The sequence below is a fragment of the Schistocerca cancellata genome, chromosome 3 (genome assembly GCF_023864275.1).
Source record: "Schistocerca cancellata isolate TAMUIC-IGC-003103 chromosome 3, iqSchCanc2.1, whole genome shotgun sequence".
In the NCBI taxonomy this organism is placed as follows: domain Eukaryota; kingdom Metazoa; phylum Arthropoda; class Insecta; order Orthoptera; family Acrididae; genus Schistocerca; species Schistocerca cancellata.
Window position 1 is genome coordinate 5,003,215 of NC_064628.1, and position 24,286 is coordinate 5,027,500.

General features: G+C 40.4%; 1 protein-coding gene across 1 annotated transcript in view; it reads left to right on the top strand.

Annotated features, from left to right (window-relative positions):
- Positions 1-24,286, top strand: part of LOC126176767 (intraflagellar transport protein 172 homolog) — a 387,842-nt gene that overhangs the window by 216,385 nt on the left and 147,171 nt on the right. Inside the window, exons 16-19 of the mRNA XM_049923936.1 lie at positions 6,411-6,591; positions 13,647-13,849; positions 23,851-24,008; positions 24,184-24,286. The exon at positions 24,184-24,286 is cut by the window's right edge and continues 42 nt beyond it. Of these exons, the coding sequence (XP_049779893.1) occupies positions 6,411-6,591; positions 13,647-13,849; positions 23,851-24,008; positions 24,184-24,286 (645 nt within the window). The remainder of the gene's footprint in view (positions 1-6,410; positions 6,592-13,646; positions 13,850-23,850; positions 24,009-24,183) is intronic.

Sequence of the window (24,286 nt, forward strand, 5' to 3'; positions counted from 1 at the left end):
AAGATGGAACGTCCGGGAGCGGGTCTGATGGGCGCAGACCGCAGAGGGAACACCCTGAACTGCAGCGGACCAAAAACAGAATGGCAATGCTCCAGAAGATCGCAGTGAGTGGGAAAGGACCGCAGGATGAACGCCTGGCAACCCAGACAGAACTCCAAACGCACCAGTCTTAAGATGGAACACCCAGGAGCAGGTCTGGTGGGCGCGGACCACAAAGGGAACGCTCAGAACCTCAACAGATGGAAAACAGAATGGCAGCGCTCCAGCAGGCTGCAGCGAGTGGGCACGGACCGCAGAGGGAACGACTGCAACTGCCGGTTGAGGGGGAAGGCCACAGACATAAATACTGGACCAGGTCCACTCGAGGAGCAGTCTCAGGTCACACCTGATGAAGGTTACGAGCTGTGTTACTGAAATATCATGCAAGAACGACCCTGATATCCAGCAGAACACCCGACAATCCAAGATGTCATCTCCATAATGCTTTAACACTTACTAAATGAATGTGATGAAACTTGTTGCTCTTTCTTGGATATTCTCTATCTCCTCTGTTAATCATAGCTGGTAAGGATTCCAGATGAGAGACACTGAAGAATTGTTCGAATGAGTGTTTGTAAGTCATTTCTTTTGTGAATGAGTTACAGTTCCTTAGCATTCTTCCCAAGAATCTCAATCTAGCATCTACTTCTCCTACAATTAATTTTATGAAGCAATTCCAGTTTAATGTAACTTCTATCATATCACTGTTTTCAGTGATTGATCATCAACAGTGTTATTGAACAATGCATTTTGTTACACTTTCTGCTATTTGCAACTTTCTCCTATACAACAGCAACATCCGAAGCAAACTTTGCAAAATTTCTAACATTATCCATAAGACATTTATATGTATTTTGATAGTAGTGGCCCAATAACAGTCATTTGGGGTATTTCTGAAGTTGCTTCTATATGTGAGAGTTTCACTCCATCAAGAACAATGTGCCAATTTCTTTCTGCTAGGAAGTTCTGAATACACTCAAAAAGCTGGTTCAGTACACCTTAAGCTCATATTTTCATAACTAAGTGACAATGTGGAACTGTACTGAAAGTGTTTTGAAAATCAAATAACACAAAATCAACCAGGGCACCATTATTTACTGTCCTCTGAATGTCATGGACAGACAGGATGAACTCAATTGTTCTCACAATTTATTACAAGCTGAAGAAATTAACTTTATACACATTTTTGTTTCTATTTGGTGGATTAAAGTAATAAAGAAATAACAGATATTTCATTCAGGGAATGCACTTGTACAAATACCTGGATGTAAGAATCTGTAGCTTTATGAAATAGAATGCTCTCATAGGCATATTGTATATAAAGCAGATGATGGGCCTCAGTCCATTGGTAGAATAATGGGAAAATGTAATAACAATACAAGGAATAGGATATGTCACCTACCGTAAAGATGACCCGTTGATTTGCAGGCAGGCACAATGATAAGACTCTTAAACATGCAGCTATTGACCAAAACCTTCCTCAGCAAAGAAAACACATTTACTCACAAAAGCAAGCACACGTCATTCCCACTCACTCGCCACCACCTGCAGATCTGACTAGAATGCAACTGTCACATGAACTGCAATCTGGAGTTGGGGGGGGGGGGATGATAGGGTATGGGTGGGGGGGAGAGAAAACCACTGTCTGGTATGCTGTGTGACAGGGACTAGAGACTGCCAGGCACAGCATCAGGAGGTTGATGGGGGTGGGGGACAGAGCGAAAAGGTAAGATAGTGGAAAAGGAGAGGAGAGGAAAGGAAAAGGAAGAGAGGAGAAGAAAAGCAGGAGAGGTGCAGAAAAGAAAGGGAGTGTAAAAGGCGGGGAGCAGGGAAGGAAAAGGACGGACAGATAAGTTTGCAGAGGATGGCACACAAAGAGGATGAAGGAATGTGAGAGGGAAGCAGGTGATAGGATGAGGGGCGGAAACTGTTTGGTGGAGGGTGTGGGGGCAGTAGGTTGATGCTAGGATAATATTGTGAGCAGAGAATGTTGTTGTTGTTGTGGTCTTCAGTCCAGAGACTGGTTTGATGCAGCTCTCCTTGCTACCCTGTCCTGTGCAAGCTTCTTCATCCAAATGTACCTACCGCAACCTATATCCTTCTGAATTTGAGTAGTGTATTCATCTCTTGGTCTTCCTCTACGATTTTTATCCTCCATGCTACCCTCCGATACTAAATTGGTGATCCCTTGATGTCTCAGAACATGTATTACCAACTGATCCCTTCTTCTAATCAAGTTGTGCCACAAATTCCTCTTCTCCCCAATTCTATTCAGTAACTTCTCATTAGTTACATGATATACCCATCTAATCTTCAGCATTCTTCTGTAGCATCACATTTCGAAAGCTACTATTCTCTTCTTGTCTAAACTATTTATTGTCCATGTTTTACTTCTATACATGGCTACACCCCATACAAATACTTTCAGAAACGACTTCCTGACACTTAAATCCATTCTTGATGTTAACAAATTTCTCTTCTTCAGAATCGCATTCCTTGCCATTGCCAGTCCACGTTTTATATCCTCTCTACTTTGACCATCATCAGTTATTTTGCTCTCCAAATAGCAAAACTCATCTACTACTTTAAGTGTCTCATTTCCTAATCTAATTGCCTCACCATCACTTGATTCAATTCGACAACATTGTATTATCCTCGTTTTGCTTTTGTTGGTGTTCATCTTATATCCTCCTTTCAAGACACTGTCCATTCCTTTCAGCTGTTGTTCTAGGTCCTTTGCTGTCTCTGACAGAATTACAGTGTCATTGGCAAACCTCAAAGTTTTGATTTCTTCTCCATGGATTTTAATTCCTACCCCAAATTTTTCTTTTGTTTCCTTTACTGCTTGCTCAAAACACAGATTGATAGGCTGCAACCCTGTATGACTTCCTTCCCAACCACTGCTTCCCTTTCGTGCCCCTTGACTGATATAGCCACCATCCGGTTTCTGTACAAATTGTAAATAGCCTATTGTTCCCTGTATTTGACCTCTGCCACCTTCAGAATTTGAAAGAGAGTACTCCAGTCAATATTATCAAAAGCTTTCTCTAACTCTACAAATGCTGTAAACGTAGGTTTGCCTTTCCTTAATCTATCTTCTAAGATAAGTTGCAGGGTCAGTATTGCCTCACATGTTCCAACATTTCTACGGAATACAAACTGATCTTCCCCAAGGTCGGCTTTACCAGTTTGTCCATTCATCTGTAAAGAATTAATGTTAGATGTGGCAGCTGTGACTTATTAAACTTATACACTCCTGGAAATGGAAAAAAGAACACATTGACACCAGTGTGTCAGACCCACCATACTTGCTCCGGACACTGCGAGAGGGCTGTACAAGCAATGATCACACGCACGGCACAGCGGACACACCAGGAACCGCGGTGTTGGCCGTCGAATGGCGCTAGCTGCGCAGCATTTGTGCACCGCCGCCGTCAGTGTCAGCCAGTTTGCCTTGGCATACGGAGCTCCATCGCAGTCTTTAACACTGGTAGCATGCCGCGACAGCGCGGACGTGAACCGTATGTGCAGTTGATGGACTTTGAGCGAGGGCGTATAGTGGGCATGCGGGAGGCTGGGTGGATGTACTGCCGAATTGCTCAACACGTGGGGCGTGAGGTCTCCACAGTACATCGATGTTGTCGCCAGTGGTCGGCGGAAGGTGCAGGTGCCCGTCGACCTGGGACCGGACCGCAGCGACGCACGGATGCACGCCAAGACCGTAGGATCCTACGCAGTGCCGTAGGGGACTGCACCGCCACTTCCCAGCAAATTAGGGACACTGTTGCTCCTGGGGTATCGGCGAGGACCATTCGCAACCGTCTCCATGAAGCTGGGCTACGGTCCCGCACACCGTTAGGCCGTCTTCCGCTCACGCCCCAACATCGTGCAGCCCGCCTCCAGTGGTGTCGCGACAGGCGTGAATGGAGGGACGAATGGAGACGTGTCGTCTTCAGCGATGAGAGTCGCTTCTGCCTTGGTGCCAATGATGGTCGTAAGCGTGTTTGGCGCCGTGCAGGTGAGCGCCACAATCAGGACTGCATACGACCGAGGCACACAGGGCCAACACCCGGCATCATGGTGTGGGGAGCGATCTCCTACACAGGCCGTACACCACTGGTGATCGTCGAGGGGACACTGAATAGTGCACGGTACATCCAAACCGTCATCGAACCCATCGTTCTACCATTCCTAGACCGGCAAGGGAACTTGCTGTTCCAACAGGACAATGCACGTCCGCATGTATCCTGTGCCACCCAACGTGCTCTAGAAGGTGTAAGTCAACTACCCTGGCCAGCAAGATCTCCGGATCTGTCCCCCATTGAGCATGTTTGGGACTGGATGAAGCGTCGTCTCACGCGGTCTGCACGTCCAGCACGAACGCTGGTCCAACTGAGGTGCCAGGTGGAAATGGCATGGCAAGCCGTTCCACAGGACTACATCCAGCATCTCTACGATCGTCTCCATGGGAGAATAGCAGCCTGCATTGCTGCAAAAGGTGGATATACACTGTACTAGTGCCGACATTGTGCATGCTCTGTTGCCTGTGTCTATGTGCCTGTGGTTCTGTCAGTGTGATCATGTGATGTATCTGACCCCAGGAATGTGTCAATAAAGTTTCCCCTTCCTGGGACAATGAATTCACGGTGTTCTTATTTCAATTTCCAGGAGTGTAGTTCGGTAATTTTCACACCTGTCAGCCCCTGCTTTCTTTGGGATTGGAATTATTATATTCTTCTTGAAGTCTGAGGGTATTTCAGCTGTCTCATACATCTTGCTCACCAGATGGTAGAGTTTTGTCAGGGCTGGCTCTCCCAAGGCTATCAGTAGTTTTAATGGAATGTTGTCTACTCCTGGGGCCTTGTTCTGACTTAGATCTTTCAGTGCTCTGTCAAACAACTCATCAAGCAGTATCATATCTCCCATTTCATCTCCATCTACATCCTCTTCCATTTCCATAATATTTCCCTCCAGTACATCGTCTTTGTATAGGCCCTATATGTACTCCTTCCACCTTTCTGCTTTCCCTTCTTTGCTTAGAACTTGGTTTCCATCTGAACTCTTGATATTTATACAAGTGGTTCTCTTTTCTCCAAAGGTCTCTTTAATTTTTCCTGTAGGCAGTATCTATCTTACCCCTAGTGATATAGGCCTCTACATCGTTACATTTGTCCTTTAGCCATCCCTGCTTAGCCATTTCGCACTTCCTGTCGATCTCATTTTTGAGATGTCTGTATTCCTTTTTACCTGCTTCATATACTGCGTTTTTATATTTTGTAGATATTATGTATTGCATGAATAAGTCCCATCTGCACAGCTCAGAAATGCTGGTGGTCGAGGGAAGGTTCCAGCTGGCCCAGTAAGTGAAGCAGCCATTGAAATTGAGCATGTTATGTTCCACAGCATGTTGTGCCACAGGGTGGTGTAATCTGCTTTTGACCCCTGGCGGCTGTCTCTGGTCCCTGCATGCTCTGCCTCTTCTCTCTCCCTACCCATACCGTGCCATCCCTTCCTTTTCTCCAGCCCACTCCAAATTGCTGTTCACATGATTGTCACATTCCAGTCGTAGCTGCCGGTTGTGGCATCTGAGTGTGCATGAGGTGTGTTTTATTGTGTGTTTGTATTCTTTGCTGAGGAAGGCTTTGGCTGATAGCTGCATGTATAACATTATTTTCATTGTGCCTGTCTGCAACTCAGTGAGTCATCTTTACAGTGAGTAGCAATCTATCCTATTCCTCATACTGTTGTTATTCCAACCTGGAGTTTCCGTTGTTTGAGAAAATGTAATAAGTTTACAAAGGAAGAATAATTGCAAAACACCAAATAGGTCTATAAGGGAATATTGAGCATATGCAAATAGGGTGAAAATGAATGGTAATTACAGAATTGTTTGACTCATGGGAGAGTGAGCCTAAGATACTTGAAGACAGGTGCCGAATATCTTGTGAAAACCTGCTTACATAGTTTATCAAGAACCAGTTTTAAGTTAAGAAGCTGGTAATATACAGCTGCCTCTTACATATCATTCACATAGTGATAGCAAAGAAAAGATTACACAAATTACTGTGTGCACAGAGGAATTTAAGCAGTTATTATTCTCGTGCCCTATGTGTGAATGGAGCTGGAAGAAACCATAATACGGAGTGCATGAAAAGTACCTCTGCAATGCACTTCACAGCGGTTTGCATAGTGTTTATGTAGATATAGAGTATTAAAAGTTAGTTAATTAGAAGACTTTTCATAATTGTTGTACTAGTTTGCCACCTGTAGATTTTGCTTTTGAGATTTGTTTTAGTCATTAAGTATTTTTGTGTGTTTCTGTTAGCTATATTGTATGATAGTGTGTGCTGGATTGATTTTTTTTTTTACAGCTCTTGAACTAGCAGAAATGAAGAGTCATCCTAAGTCTGAAGAATTACGTAACAAGTATATGAAATGGTTATTGGAATCAAAACAGGAAGACAAAGCAGGAGAAATTAAAGAAAGAGAAGGAGACTATGAAACTGCACTTAACTTGTATTTGAAATCTAATATGCCTGCCAAAGCCTCCAGGTATTGAAATAAATTTTTAATTATCTTCATATTCACACTTCAGAAAGCCACCTTATGTTGTATTTATGACACACTCCTCATTGTGGGGATGTTTCTGCAGTGTTTGAAACAGTACAGCAGAAATAGTGACATGGTGAAGACTTGTATTGGCTTCAGAGGTGCATTGAAAAAGCCCCGTTAGTAGGAGTACTGTTAAAGGAAGGTACAGAACCATATTGAATTTCCAACTCCATTATTGATTCATCTTCCATGTTCCATAGTTCTCATAATGAACGACAATTTTCATGAATTCATAATGGTTCCATTAATACATTAACAAAGAGAACCAGTTGTTAGAAACTACATTAAGAATTAACCATAATTGAACTGCTATAAGCTATTTTTTTCTTATTCAAGCTGAATTGACTGCAACAGTAAATTTAGCAGATACCCCAGTTTGAAAAATTCTGTTGCTTTCTCATTGTAGTGGAGCAGCACAATATCACTATGGAAACAAGAGTAGGTGGTGTAACATTACTTGACAAGGCCATGCCAGAATCCAGCATCTAAGCCAGCCAAGGGCTGATATGAGTCAGTTGTGTGGTATAACCAGTTTGGCTTAGATACTGTTAATGTGGACCTTTTTTTCCATAACAGAACTAATGATTGACAGTGCTGGTGCCCAGTTGTAAAATTGCTTCATTAGCCAAGCATGCAACGGCTGCCCCCATTGGTGCACAACATTGCCACAGGTGTGGCAGAAAGGGACACTTGCAGGAGGTATGTCATATCAGTTCAGTGCAGGTACATCCAACCTATGAAAGGGTACCAAGTGGGTGATATATCTGCAGAAGTGCTGAATTCTCATGATGCAACCCAACAAATGAACTTAGATGATTTTATAAGCAAACACCCTGCAAGTTTACTTTTGGATACTGGTTCTTGTGTGTTGTTAAACTAGTCTACTTACTTTTGTTCACGGTCGCTGCAGTTGCAGGCAGCCAAGACAAATCTTTAGGCCTATCGCCCCATCACGTGTCCTTGCTATTAATGTTTACAGTTTTACTCACAACCAAGTCACTCATCCAGTAATTTTTCTGGTGGTAGCTGACCCAACATGGGCAATGTTTCTGGAATAGTCTCTTCACATGCTTTTTGAATTTACAATCCATGAAACAGCAAAATGACTAAAATACAACCTGTGCATGTGTTCTTTAAGCTACTGTGTGTGACAGATTTACTGTGCAATCTCTTAGCCAGTGGACTTGAACAAAAGTCGACTTTTCAGTTGCCATCCACAAGGACACTGCACCGAATGCCTGTATGGTTTTCTAGCAACTTACAGGGTCTCCTGATTGAAGGCTGCATCAGAGCTCCTTAACAGCCTTTCTCACTGCACCCACTCAGTTATGTTGTGCCCTCCACCAGTGCATGTCATCACTGAGGCCTTTTCCTTCTGGGTGGCCAGCCCCAGTGGGGCCTTGTGAATTCAGATGCCACTCAACCTGGTCCTGCAGGTCTATCATGTAGGTCTGTGATGTTTTCCATGGGCTCCACCCACATAGTTTGGTCGTGCCACAAAAATCAATTTCATCTCCGTCATTCTGGTCAGCAGTCATCTGGTTCTCCGCTCCCATAAACCCTCTGGTTGTAGGGTGACTCGTACAACTTCCAACAAAACTTGTTGTGCCCAGGCCTTCTGTAACAGCACCCACAGACAGCAATCTGATGCCACTCACAGTGGTGGGTCCTCAGGACCACGCAACACCTATGTTTTTCTCTGTTGGTGGTCAGGAAAGGGTCAGTCATTATGGAAATTGCATAGCTGGCATAACGTTACTGACAACTGCAGTGATGCCACTAGTCAGACGATAGTTGTCATCAGAAACACCCTCTGACAAGATCACATCAGAATATTGCATATAAAGCAGCCAAATGCTGGTCTGATTCACTTCTCATAAGATCTAAGATCTGTGGATCATGTGACCAGTTTGGCTTACGTACTACTATTTTGACTACTATTTTGACCTCTATTTGTCATAAGTGGAATTTTAATACAGAATAGACTGGACTTTGCTTTGGAATATGGGCTTAAGTTGGTTTGCATTGTTTCCAAGGAGCGTGCTGTATATATCTCTTGTAAATTTACTGGGTTGAGTCATTGGCTATATTAAGGAGTGGCTGCTTGTCTTGCATTGATAGCTGTTAACAGGAATTGTCAATTCTGTAGTCTAGAGAAGCAGTCTCAAGAAGAAATGTCTGATGTGGAATGTTCATAATTTTCTGTTTTATTGGTTCCCAATTTTTTTCTCTGTTCCATGGGAGCTTATTGATGACATTTCCACCAAAATACAAAATCTATGTGACGCAATAGACAAAAAGATGATGTGTAAATCAATATAATTCTTCTGTTTTTATATATATATATATATATATAGAGGGAAACATTCCACGTGGGAAAAATATATCTAAAAAGAAAGATGATGAGACTTACCAAACAAAAGTGCTGGCAGGTCGATAGACACACAAACATACACACAAAATTCTAGCTTTCGCAACCAACGGTTGCCTCGTCAGGAAAGAGGGAAGGAGAGGGAAAGACAAAAGGATTTGGGTTTTAAGGGAGAGGGTAAGGAGTCATTCCAATCCCGGGAGCAGAAAGACTTACCTTAGGGGGAAAAAAGGACAGGTATACACTCGCGCACACACACGCATATCCATCCGCATATACACAGACACAAGCAGACATTTGTAAAGGCAAAAACTCTTTGCTCTTTGAGGGGGTGAAAAAGAAAGTGGGACGTGGGAAAATGTAACAAGAGATGGAAAATGGGGAATAGTTTGTGTAGTTTTGTTACTATGGTGCTAAAGGACAGATACAGCATTCTGCCTGTTGAAAGAGAGGAGCCTCATTAGCTGTAGAAGAAACTAGGGTGCAGCAGATCATCAATAAGAATTTACTAGAGGTCTGACACTAAGATGAGTAGAGAAAGAAAGATCTTGCTGCTAGGTAAGTTTTACGGGGGAGGCCAACATGTGTAGGTGAAACTAAGATCAAGGTACCATGTGACAAGTATTTTAAAACCTAATGTTACAATACCAGAGAAGGAAAGTTGCCACTCACCATATTGTGGAGATTGTGAGCTGCATTAGTGACAGGAACTGTGGAGAGTCGGTCAAGGAAATGGTTGGTATCTTTTATATAGAAGGATAGGTTCCGGCTAATAGATTGAAGGTGTTGGTCTAAGAGAGCAGAGATTCTTTCAGTGGGGGCACAGTAACCGGCCACAATGGGGCATCCTGGGTGGTGGGGTTTATGGACTTTAGGGAGCATGTAGAAGGTGAGAGTGCAGGGAGTGGTAGGGGTAAGAAGAGAGACGGACTCTGGGGAGAGGTTCTGGGATGGGCCTAAGGATTTGAGTAGTGACTGGAGATCCTGCTGGATTACTGGAATGGGATCACTGTGGCATGGTTTGTAGGTGGAAGTATCTGACAGCTGACGGAGTCCTTCTGCCATGTAATCCTCAAGGATCAAAGCGACACTGGTGGAGCCTATGTCTGCAGGTAGGATTATAAGGTTGAGATCAGTTTTTAGATGGTGGACTGCGGTTCTTTCTGCAGATGTAAGGTTAGTTTGCATGTCGAGGGATTCGGGGAATGATGGTGAGGCAAGGTTCGAGGTTAAGAAATTCTGGAAAGTTAACAGGGGGTGGTTTGGAGGCAGTGGGGGTGGATCACAGTGGGAGGGAGGGATGAACTGAGTTAGGCAAGGTTCAATATTGGTATCTGGTTGAGTCTGAATGGTCAGGCGAAAAAGTGTTTTCACTGTAGGGACCCGGAGAAGGAGAGAAGGTCTTTAACTAGTCCTACATTGTTGAATTTGGGAGTGGGGCAAAAAGTGAGGCCTTTGGAAAGGACTGATATTTCTGTGGGGCTAAGGTTTCTAGAGGAAAGGTTCATAATGGTCTTGTGGGTCTGTTTAGGTTTTGGGTTCTGTGTGTTGGTGGGAGGGAGTTTTGGAGGGTGGGGTAAGTGTAGTAGGTCAGCAAGATAGGGTTTGTCAGCTGTGAGTGGGCATGGGGGAGGTTTGGAGGTTGTTGTAGAAGTGGTGGACAGTGGTACACCAAGGTGGGAGTAGGAAGTGAGCAGGATGGAGAGCTTTTTGAGGTGGCATTGTGTATGTTGCTCAAGTTCCTGCAGGGCAAGAGTTTCAATGTGTGTTATGGGTTCCAGGAATTTGGGATTACATAGCAGGAGAATTTTGTGGATGGAGAGAAGGTACTGCAAGGAGGATTGGGCTTGGTTGATATGGGTTTGCAGGACTATTTTGGTGAGGGCTAAGGATTGGCAGAACCTGAACAGGCGGAGGTCATTGTGGAAGGAGGCATGGCAACCAGAGATGGGTAATTCGATGGTAAGGCCATTAGGGGTCATTTCATGAGCCAAGCAACAACACAGGAACAGTATGTGGGACTGGGATCTGACTAAGTATAAGGAAACTTTTCTGTATTGACGCAGTGGAAGGAGCAAAAAATGCAAAAAATTACGTAAGAAAGTAGAATTACATCCAAAAAATACACCCAAATACGTGTGAAAAGTACGAAAAGGACGAAATGGATGCACGGGGGGGGGGAAATAAGATGAAATCTAAGGAAGACAACGATAGTGGAAGGCGAAAACTCACTAAAATTGGTGAGAAGTCACAAGGGTCAAAGTAGAAAATAACTAACGATTAATAAATATATGTATATTACTATGGGTAGCAGCTTTGAGGGCGGATAAACGTAAAGAAGGGGGACGGCAGATGTGACTGGATGAGGTGGATTTAGTGGGTGCGAACAGGGATAGAACGGAGAAAGTGTGGGGGGTGGGGAGGGGTTCGTAGTTAGAGATGTAAGATCGTATGGCACTGGAAAAGTGCAGGGGATAACATGCAAAAATACGGGAACTGACACAGGGAGCGTGATCGGTTTGAAGGCTTAATTATATTGGCGGGAGTAATATGGGACATAAGGTGGTGCACCAACAATCAGCGTGGTCTTGAGGCTGTCTGTTGCATGTGGCTAAGATGGTTGATACAGTGTGGCTCATAAGTAGAGCATACAGTGTGGTTTGTAAGGCAACAAGAGAAACACAGAAAAGAAAAGAAAGAAGGATGGACATAGTATAGCAATGCAAAAGAAAGTTGTTACAAAGGAAAGCAGCACAGGGTTAGGATTGAAGAAAAGCCGTCAGGCAAAAATCAAACAATGGAAAATCCAGGATAGAACGTAACAATACCAGAGAAGGAAAGTTGCCACTCAAGATATAGTAGAGATACTGAGTCGTGATAGGCACAACAAAAAGATTCACACAATTATAGCTTTTGGCCATTAAGGCCTTTGTCAGCAGTAAACACACATACACACATGCGCGCACACACACACTCATGCAAATGCAACTAGCACACATGTTTGCAATCTCAGAGAACTGAAACCACACTGCGAGCAGCAGCACCAGTGCATGATGGGAGTGGCAACTGGGTGGGGGTAAGGAGGAGGCCGGGGCGGGGAGGGGGAGGGATAGTATGGTGGGAGTGGTGGACAGTGAAGTGTTGCAGTTTAGATGGAGGGCAGGAGAGAAGGTGCAGAGGGGGGAGGGGGAAGTAGCAGAAAGGAGAAAAATAAAAAGAAATTAAAAGACTGGGTGTGGCGGTGAAATGACGGCTGTGTAGTGCTGGAATGGGAACAGGGAGGGGGCTGGGTGGGTGAGGACAGTGACTAACGAAGGTTTAGGCCAGGAGGGTTACAGGAACGTAGGATGTATTGCAGGGAAAGTTCCCACCTGCGCAATTCAGAAAAGTTGCTGTTGGTGGGAAGGGTCCATATGGCACAGGCTGTGAAGCAGTCATTGAGAAGAGAAATATCATGTTCGGCAGCATGTTCTGCAGCAGGGTGGTCCACTTGTTTTTTGGCCACAGTCTTTCGGTGGCCATTCATATGGACAGACAGCTTGTTGGTTGTCATGCCTACATAGAATGCAGCACAGTGGTTGCAGCTTAGCTTGTAAATCACATGACTGGTTTCACAGGTAGCACTGCCCTTGATGGGATAGGCGATGTTAGTGACTGGACTGGAGTGGGTGGTGGTAGGAGGATGTATGGGACAGGTCTTGCATCTAGGTCTATTACAGGGGTATGAGCTATGAGGTAATTGATTGGGAGCAGGGATTGTGTAAGGATGGACGAGTATATGGTGTAGGTTTGGTGGACGGCGGAATACCGCAGTAGGAGGGGTGGGAAGGATAGTGGGCAGGACATTTCTCATTTCAGGGCATGACGAGATGTAATTCAGTTGCTCCAGTCTCAGATGGTACTGAGTTATGAGGGTAATGCTCCTCTGTGGCCGGACTGTGGGACTTTGGGAGGTGGTGGGAGACTGGAAAGATAAGGCATGGGAGATTTGTTTTTGTACAAGGAAGGGAGGATAATTACGGTCAGTGAAGGCTTCAGGGAGACCACCCTCAGTATATTTTGAGAGGGACTGCTCATCACTGCAGATGCGATGACCACGGGTGGCTAGGCTATACAGAAGGGACTTCTTGGTATGGAATGAGTGACAGCGGAAGGGGTGGCAGCTGTCGAAGTGGAGGTATTGCTAGTGATTAGTAGGTTTGATATGGATGGAGGTACTGATGTAGCCATCTCTGAGGTGGAGGTCAACATCTAGGAAGGTGGCTTGTTGGTTTGAGTAGGACCATGTGAAGCAAATGGGGGAGAAGTTGTTGAGGTTCTGGAGGAATGCGAGTAAGGTGTCCTCACCTTCAATGCAGATAGCAAACATGTCATCTATGAATCTGGAACAGGTGAGGGGTTTAGGATTCTGGGTTTTTAGGAAGGATTCCTCTAGATGGCCCATGAATACTGATATTGACAATATTTCTTTTTTTTGTCACATCAGTTCGTTATTTCAAAGGAGGCACATGCATTTGACATATATTATACAATTTATATGCATATTTGGATGAAGATTGTGTCAACCTATTGTGCTATTGAATAATTACTAGAATATAGCTTCTGTCACCTCCATATTGGTTAGATTGTTGCAGAATAATTATGAACTGCTACAAAATGAAGAAATTGTTTCAAGAGTGATCTCTGCTTTAGTGAAAGCTCAATTGTATGAGCAGGCTGGTGATCTGTGTGAGAAAGTAAATGACTCTGAAAAAGCCTTCCAGTACTACAGAAGAGGAAATGCATTTGCGAAAGCTATTGAATTGGCACGATATGTGGCACCATCAGGTATGAGTTCAAGAACTTATAAAGTTTTTGTGCCTTTATGTGGAAAAAATGTCCAAATGAATGTTAATATTTATGCACTTTGAAAATATCATGGATAAAAAATAATATTTCTGGTATACAATAGTAAATTTTTCTTTGAAATTTAAAGTGAGAAATAGTGTTATCATAATTTTTTTAATTGCCATGGTAAATGAGTCCTGATCATATGTGACAATATTATTTTTTTGCCTTATGCTTGCTGTAATGTACTGGAATATTATTATATCATAAAATGTAAATATGAATTTGTTATGTTCCCAGTATAGGTGTAAGTATTTCCAGATTTGAGTTTTCCCAACTTTTCGTAGCTTTAACTTTTGCACCTGAAATAATGTATTATGACCGTGTCATTGCAGCTGGATTGGACTTTTATGATATTACAGGTTTTGAGTATGTTGGAACTGAAATACCTCAATATGTATGGGACTCCCATTAATAAACACAAAGACTTCCTTCCGTTACTATCTCCATACATTGTCACAAAAATACAAAAACTTCTTCTATTCGAAGCTTTAAAACATAGGGAACACACCTATAAATTGCGTTCTCAAACTGTGACATAAAATTGTAACATGAATGAATCTCATATGTCTTTCTTTGTTTCTGCACATATGTCACACCATATTGTTACAGTGCATGCATTTGTTCTGGCATGTTGCATTACTTTAGCATGGGATGATGATACATGGAACATACACAAAAGCCCACTTAGTTACTACTTTGTCTTGTGGAGTCTCACCTTGAAGTTCTGGAGCAACATTCTGTACACTCGTAACATGCAAAAACAAATAACAAAACCACCAAACAGTTTCATACGCTTCATTAATAATACACTATACTGTATAAATATCATGACCATCATTTGTCAGCCAAGTAGACAAAGAGGTACACATCAGTTTACTAGAGTGGTATGTAACACCACATACTACCACGCTGAGACAGATGATGTCTGTGTGCGCGTGCTTGCTTGTGTGAGTGAATGTGTATAAAATGCGTGTTTCCTTTTATGAAGAAAGCTTGGGCTGTAAGCTAAATGTGGGACAGTCTTTTCGTTGCGCCTGTCTGCAACTCAGCCTGTCATCTTTATGGTGAGTAGCAGTCTTATCTTTTTCCTTTTATTGCTAATATTCACACCTGAGGTTTTTATGTTTTGATTCCTTTGGTACTTACTTCTAATATCATATGTAACATCACTGCTTAACTCTAGAGATTATGTCAGTAGGTTTTTGTTGATTTTCAATTCAAAACTCATTTAATTGTATTCCTAATATCACACTCACAGCTTTTAATTGTTTATAATGATAGTGTCATCATATATATGCCTCACATTTTTTCATCGTAAATCAAAGTATCTTTTACCTTGAACAGTATCTTATTTTGTTTTGTTGGTACTTAGTATTTGGTACTCCTTATCATCTGTTGCACTGAAGCATAGACACCAGCAGTTATAGTACATACTATTTGTTCATTTATTTACTTTTCTTTCGTATGTATAAAACTCTTTATACCATTCTTATCCATAGCATTTATCTTCAATTCCATACAATACATACTTCAAACAGATCTAAACATTTAGTAAAATACTTATCAGAACCAAAATACATTAATATAGGGGTTCTGCAAGGTGGCATATTAGGACCAATACTATTCCTGATATACATTATTGACTTTCCCAGTAGTGTTACTCATGGTGAAAAAATACTCTTTGCTGATGTCAGCAATATTATAGTCACTGAGAAAACAAGAGAACTCCTTGCTGAGAAAGCAAATGAAACTCTCAATGAAGTTTATGGTTGGTGAATAAGCAATAAAGTGACATTGAAAAAAAAAGAAAACTAATGCCATGAATTTCAGTTTGAACAGGGAAAAATGGCAATGTTAAATTAAATGTAGATGGCACCTGTGTAGACTGTGTAATTTCTAGGAATGAATATTGATTCTCAGTTGAAGTGGTGTGAACACACAAAGGTACTTGCAAAAAGAATGTCATCAGCATGTTATGTCCTTGGAGTCCTATCATCAGTGTGTAACATGCAGGGTCTTTTAGTTACATATTATTCATATTTACACTCAATTCTTAGCTATGACATTCTTTTTTGGGGAACAAACACACAAAATATGAACACAATTTTTAAACTCCAGTAAAGAGCCATAAGAATAATAACCAAAAATACAAGTCAAGCTCATTGTAAAGATCTGTTTAAAACACTGGGGATTTTAACTTCTCCATGTGAAAACATTTACCAGTCAGCTGTACACATAAAATAACATTGGTAACTATGACTCTGTCCATGGCCATGCAATAAGAGACAGACTCAACTTACATTTATCAAGAAAAAATAAACATAAAACTCAAAACAGCATTTTCTATCAAGGAATAAAATTGTACAATAAATTACCAAAAGAAATTAAAGAAATTTCAAAAATACCCTTATTTATGAGGACAGCTAAAAAGTACCTGTTATGCAATACATTTTATACATTGAAGGATTACTTAGATAAAACAGAGTAGGGGTTTGATAAAAAAAGTTATATAAATAAATAATAATAATAATGATTATAAAACATCCAGCATTCCACATAACACCTTCACTTTATGTTTTTTCCGTTTTTTCCCCTTTCTAGAAATACTTACCCCCCAAGCTATGCATAGGACGATACTAACACCTCTTTCTCTTTCTGAGCTCAATATCTTGCTCATTATGGAAGGATGCTGACTCAGATTTTCAGGATAGCAAATGGGAAGTTGCGGTACAGAAAATGGCCCAGAGATCACCAGTGTGTGTGTGTGTGTGTGTGTGTGTGTGTGTGTGTGTGTGTAGTGAGTGAAGTGTTATGAAGCAATGTGCATATAGGGTGTGCAATTTCATTTTATTTTATTACCTTCCTGTAAATCATTTACATGATGTAGGAGTTGTCACAACAAAGTTATCATACAAGTACAAGTACTACAAACATAATAATGGAATATCACTTTCAAGGCATTTTACAAGTACAAATTTAGACATATAAATTAAAATTTTTGGCAATAAATTTACACACAATTAGAGTAATCATCTATTTCATAGAAAGTTTTGCTTAAAAAGGAATTTTTAAACTCAGTCTTAAATTTTACTTCATCTGTTATTTTCTTCATGTGCACTGGCAGAGCATTGTAAAGTTTTATTCCAAAATAACTTACATGCTTTTGGGTTTGTGTTGTCCTTACCCTTTCTACATACAAATTCTTACGACTTCTTGTATTATAATTGTGACAGTCTTTATTTGTACGTGGATTTTTTCATATGCGCTCTTGTGCACAGAATGCTTTTAAATATATATAGTGATGGTATTGTGAGTATTTGTAGTTGTTTGAAAAGGAGCCTACAGTGAGTTCTTGAAGAATTATGTGTTATGATTCGTATAGCTCTTTTCTGAAATTTGAAGATATCTATTAAGCTTGATTTAGTTTTACCCCAGGACACTATGCCGTAAGACACGATGGACTGAAAGCAAGCAAAATACACTAGTCTAGTATAGCCTGTGCTGCATACTCTAGATAATATCCTCAATGCAAAACACACCGAATTGAGCCTGTGTGACTTGAGATGGTCTTTCCAGCTTAAGTTTTGATCAACGTACGTGCCCAAAAACTTTGTGGATTGCACACTCTCTATCTCCTCATCAATTAGTCTTAACTGGAGGTCCATATCTTGGGTTGCTTTGCCACACTATATATTTTTTTTACTTAGCTTAATTGTTAACTCATTAGCATTAAACCATTGTTGTATATATTTCAGGACTATGTCAGTTGTAGTGTTTAATGATTTTTTATCATCACTTATAATTAAGCTCATGTCATCTGCGAACAACATTATTTTGGTGGAAGTATTTGGATTTTTTAAGTCATTTATATAAATCAAAAATAATAAGGGACCAAGAACACTGCCCTGAGGGACTCCTGTTTCCAATTTCTTTGCATCTGAAACCCACTTGATTTTCTGATTTTTATGTTCTGCCATGATTTCTTCCACCTGACTTCTATCTTGAAAGTAATATTCAAACTATTGCCTTACAACTCCCCTTACACCTATTGCCTACATCTTGTTTAACAGAATTTGGTATTTACTGTATCGAAAGATGTAGATAGGTCTAAGTTAATTCCCACTACACATTTTTTATTGTCGAGATTCCTGACAGTCTCTTCAGTATATGCAGGGATAGCTGATTCTGTGTTGTGACCCGAGAGAAAGCCATGTTGATTGCAGTTCAGAAGTTTGTAAGGATCTAAGTAATCTATGATTCCGGTTTTCATTAATTTTTCTAGAATTTTGGAAAATGATTGGAGAAGGGATAGTGGTCTATAATTTTCTGCCTTGTATGGATCTCCTTTTTTAAACAGCAGTCTAACCTTACAGATTTTCAACCTCTGAGGAAACACTCCTGTGCTGAAAGACAAATTGGCAATATGTACCTGGGGCTTTACTTTTTAAATTGGTCTAAACTTGTAAATACTTTGACATGTCCTATATCCTTGTAAAAAGAGATCTACAGATGAAAAAGCTACTACTGCTACTACTACTACTACTACTACTACTATTACTCCTACTACAGTACCATTTCTTTTACCCTGTCAGTTCTAGATATAAATGAAAATTTCTTAATGACAAGCAGTTCATAATTTGTCAGCACTGATTCTTACTGATACTTTTGTCTCTTTTGGTCACTGCAACCAAACAGTTGGAGTAACATGTTGCGTAACTAGTAACTTTTGAGTTTTGTGTGCCACAGTTTTTCTAACTCCCAAATACTGACAATGGTCAGCATACAGAATTCGTGCACTTACCTCTTTCTTGGCAATTCTCTCACATAGTATAATTAATTGATCATTACAACTCAGGTAGACTTCCCTAATCTACCATTTTAAAAGTAAGGCCAAAATCTTTAGTATTTTTACCTCTGTAGAAACTGTTACATATAACACCTCTTTCCTCACACCTCATTCAACACTACTCACAGCAATGGTGTCCCTATATCTATTTCTCCCTTTCTTCACCACAGGTGTAGCTACACTTCACTTGGTTAACATACCCATCTTGCTTGTAATTTTACATGTTTCTTATTTTCTCTCTACCCATTTATTTTGAGATAAATTTGATCGTATCTTATCGTGATCCTGTACCTGATTACTTGGTTTTCTTTCTTTTTGTGTCTTAAGTAATCCTCTATTCCACTTTAGCTAGTAATATGACTTATCAGTATCTCATTGTTTTTAATATTTTTTTGATCTTGAATTACTCATAATCCAAACCGGTGCCAACTTACGTAGATATGGATGTTCACAATACCTTTTTGCTCTAATTTGGGTGTTAGCTAATTATCAAACATAATCTAAATTCATTCTTCTATCTTTCCCTCCTCAGTGTGAAATCGCTAACAGATGCACATTATATTATCAGGTGAATGTATGAAAGTTATATCCCAGACTGTCTCCCCTGAGTTTGTCTCTCTCCTCACCCCTACCACTCCCTGCACTTATACCTTCTACACGCTTCCCAAAGTTTGTAAACCCAACCACACTGGACTCCCTGTTGCCGCTGGTTACTGTGCCCCCACAGAGAGAATATCTGCTCTTGTGAATTCTTTCACCCTGTTACATGTAACCTAACCTCCTATGTAAAAGAAACCAACCATTTCATCCACTGACCGTCCACAGTTCCTGTTCATTTACCACCCAGCACTCTGTTTGTCACTGTGTGTGCTATGTCCCTGTACACTAACATCCCCAATTGCTGCTGCTGAACATTACCTTTCCCAGTGCCAGACCGTAATCAAACCTAGAACCACCTTCCTGATCAACATGACCAATTATATCTGACTCTGATTGCTACAAATGTTTACTGTGCACACAGTGCTATGAATTATGAACTTGGAGTTTCCACTGCCACTATGCTTAATAGAACTTTGTATGCTAAACTCTTGCTTATTGGGTGATTAGTACTTGGACTTTATTCAATTTAATCAAAAACTATATCATATAAATTTCTATTGTGAATCACATCAATATACTACCTAGAATTATTACTGTTTGATTTGTAGACTAATAGATAATTTGCATCTATCTTCATGTTCCTAAGAAGGTAGCGCCAGCATCCCCCGCTGACTTCCACCATATCACCGTCTGCTCAGTGCTCGCTCGGGCCTTTCACAAGGTCATAGCATCACGCCTGATGTGGTTGAATGCTCTGGACAGGCTTCAGTGGGCATTCATCCCTCGGGAGGGGATGCTGGAAAATACCTTCCTCCTCAACCTGATCCTCAGAAACGTGATTCGCTCCTGTTGGTCTGTCTACATAGCATTGCTCGATATGTCAAAGGCATTTGACTCCCTTAACAATGCAGCTTTTGGCCCTGTGCTAAGAGCTCATAGTTTAGGGGCTGAATTCCTTCATTACTTCCTGCACTGCTATGATGACGAGCCGATGGTGATAGCGAGCCCCGCCGGTGAGAGTAAGGTCGTGGCAGCCTTCCAGGGGAGTCCGTCAGGGTGAATCTCTCGCTCTCGCCTCCTTTTCAATTATGTCAAAGACCTCGTCCTTCACCAGCTTCCCTCTCATATCGGTGCCCGTGTCTTTGGCTGCCAGATCAATGAGTTGGCTTTTGCAGACGACATCCTGCTGTTTGCCTCATTGCCAGGGGGTGGGGGGCTGCAGACCCTCATCAAAAATGTAGCCAGTTGGGATATCTTGTGATCTTTGTAAGACTTTCAACTTTGTGGATCACAAAATGCTTTTCAACAAAGTGTCCCAATCTGGCATGAAAGGGGCAGCAGGAAGTTGGCTGAAACCCAACCTCCAAGAGAGGAAGCAGTAGGTAATTTTGGATGAGAGCAGCAAAGCAAGTGAGGGAGCCCCCCAGTGATCCGTCCTTGGTTCAGTGTTTATAAATATAAATGTCTCACTTTGTCTGGAGATATACTATAAACCCCCTATGTATCACAACTGTAGGCATTGTGAGGACAAGATTGCATTAATTACAGCACACACACAATGCTATTTAAACAATCATTCTTTACATTCCATACATGAAAGAAACGGGAAGAAGCCCCAATATGACAGAAAGTATCTTCTGCTATGCACTTCACTGTGGTTTGCAGAGTATGGATGTAGATGTGTGTGTATAAAACATAAAAGTTCACTATGTTTGCTGATGATACTAGTATTATGATAAACAGTCCACCAATCTGGAGGCTGATGCAAAAATTTACTTACAGAACTCCTAACCTGTTTTGAAGTAAACTCACCATCGGTACGCATGAGGAAAACTATTTAAGTCATGTTAAACTCTGATCACAAAACTCCGAAGGGAGATACCTGTTGTACAAGACTGTCAATAAACACAAAGGACATATTGCACCACATTCTTCGGCCTCCACGTAGATGGCAGCATTAGTTGGAAACATCATGTCCTGTAACAATAAAAAAGGCCAGTTTCATCTTTAGGACTGCCTCATATTCTGAAAAAATCAGTCTCACAAAGTCCGCTTACTATTGGTACCTCTGTTAAGTGCTTTGGAATTGTCTTCTGGGGCAATATACTCACATCAAAGAACATTTTCCTTCTGCAAAAGGAGGTTATCCAATGTCCAGAGTTCCCACAAGAACATCTTGTTGCAATCTTTTTAAGAAACTTGGGAGACTTGCTGCAACTTTCCATTATATTTATTACACTATGAGCTTCATGGTGGACAATCCTGTGCAGTATGGAATCAATTAAATGTACTATGATCACAATACAAGAAGAAAGGTTAACGACCATTTATTTATTTTTATTTATTTATTTATCCATCCGTAGACAATAAATATTGTATGGATGTTGTCCAAAAATACATGTAAATTTATGGGAAACAATCTGTGCAAAAGGAACACACAAAATTTTACATTAAGTAGTACAAAGAGCAATACATACAAAATTGTACAAAAAAATGTACAAAGAATAATACTTGGTCATACAAGACACAGTAATACAACTTTTTATACATGTATACTGCTTATTCTGTTTGCCCTAAGGCTTTACTTTTGTCATCCCTAAACAGGAAGCCCTTATATTCACCACAATAATTCAGTAAAGATTTTACCACACTCAACAGCTGTCCATCACATTCAAAAAATTAGCAGAAACTTTAGAGGATGAAAGACAGTGTTTTCAGTTTTGCCTTAATATAAACAGCATCAGAATTATTTATTGGCCTAAATAGTCATTTACCGAGTAAAAACATTGTTCGAATAGAATTTCTTTAAATTCTACTTTAAATCTGTTTTCATCTTCTAACTTTCTGATGTTGGCTAGCAGTATGTAGTAGAGTTTTGTATCCTTATGGCTCACAAGCTTTTGTGTGTGTTCTTTTTGTTCGCCGAGTATGGAGTGCTGTGCTATTTCGAGTATTGCAGTTATGCAAGTCGGCATTTGTCTGAAAATCTGCAAAGTGTGCCCTAACATATAAAATACATTTGTATATATGTAAGGAAGGTACTGTTAGAACTTTAAGCTTGTTGAATAAGGGTTTGCATTGTGCCTGTGGATGATTGTGTTATTATTTGGATAGCCCTCTTCTGTAACAGAAAGATTTGTTTTAGACGGCAAGTGGTGAAACCCCAAAATATTATTCTGTATGTTGCAAGAGACTGAAAATAGCCAAAATATGCCGTCCTGGCACCCTCTGTGGTACAAACATTTGCAATAATTCTAAGAGCAAAACAAGCTGAGTGAAGTTTCTGCACAAGTTTCATTAAATGATCACTAAAATTAAGATTTTCATATACATCAATCCACAGCAATTTTGTTGATGCCACTCTGTCTATGGCCTTGTCACCAAGCAACAGATCAAGATTTACATTTTGACATTTTTCCCAAACTGCCTATAATTTGTTTTATTTGCATTTAATGTCCACCAGTTTGCATTGAACCAAGTGTAGACATTCTTTATTACTTGATCAGTAGTTGTTTGCACCATTTGATTTGGTGCACCTATTATCTCACTAGTGTCATCTGTGAATATTATAGCCTTTGCTGCTCCATCTGATGTGTGAAAATCATTTGTGTGGACAAGGAACAATAAGGGACCTCGAATACTGCCTTGTGGTACTCTTATTTCCACTTTTTTTGCATCTGATACTAAATTTATCTTGTGGTTGGTCAAACTGACATCAGTCCTACAATCCATGTTCTGTTTGTGATTTCAAAAATCTAGCTCTGGCACAGAAAGGTGTGCAATATTCCAGTATTTAATTTTGCATTAATTGTCAAATAACATCAAAAGTCTACATATTAATAGTGCATTATTTAAAAGTAAAATAAAGATGTATTTCCTTGATAAAACTTCTTATTTATGTGAATTTTTTAACAGATGTGTAGAATTTTTATGCATATATTTTATTGTTTTTTATGTATTGTTGCAAAATGTGCTAGTCCTTGTGCGATCTTATCTTCTTCTTCTTCTTTTCTCTCTCTCTTTCTGTCTCTCCTCTCCACTTTGCTTACGTTTTGTTCTAGAGTTATGTTGTTTTTTTCCCTGTAACTGTTTGTGTAAATCAACTATACTTTCCTTTGTTTCATGTTTATGCAGCTTACAGTTATATATTCTTTGACTTGTTCACGTCATAGCATGACGCATGCATGAAAGTATCAATGTAATATGTATGTAAAGACAAATAAGTAAATTACTACTTTTATTTACTCTAAAAGAAGAATTCTTCCTAAAACATGTAAAACATACACAACTGACTTCAATGAACCATACTCAACCTTTAATGACATTCATTATGTGTGTAATTTGCATGATTTATTCCTTTGGTACTATTGATTGAAATGCCTTATGCATATCTAAATGGGGGGCTTGTGATAATTACTATTAAATGTGTAATAATTTTGCAAAACAATTTTTTTAATCAGTAATTTTGAGATGTAACTGTTTCATGATGCAGATGTCATTATTTTGGAAGAGCAGTGGGGTGATTTCCTTGTTTCAAATAAGCAGTTAGATGCAGCTATAAATCATTATATAGAAGCAGGCAAAACCTTAAAGGCACTACAAGCAGCTATGGATGGAAAGCAGTGGAGAAAAGCTGTACAGATAATTCAGGTAAGACTTTTTCAAGCTTTCCAGCTATGTAGCTTCAGGCATTTTTCATATCATATTATTTAGTTAAAACATGCTAGTCATCATTCAAAACATTGCTTTTCTAATGAAGCTATTTGAGCATAAGAAGAATTGTGAATAATCTGTATAATGTACACTTTTTTGTTGTTTCCTGTAGGTAATTGATGATACAGAAGCAGTTTCCAAACACTATGCAACATTAGCACAACATTTTGTTTCAATGAGGGACTTCTCAACAGCTGAACAAATGTTTCTTCAAG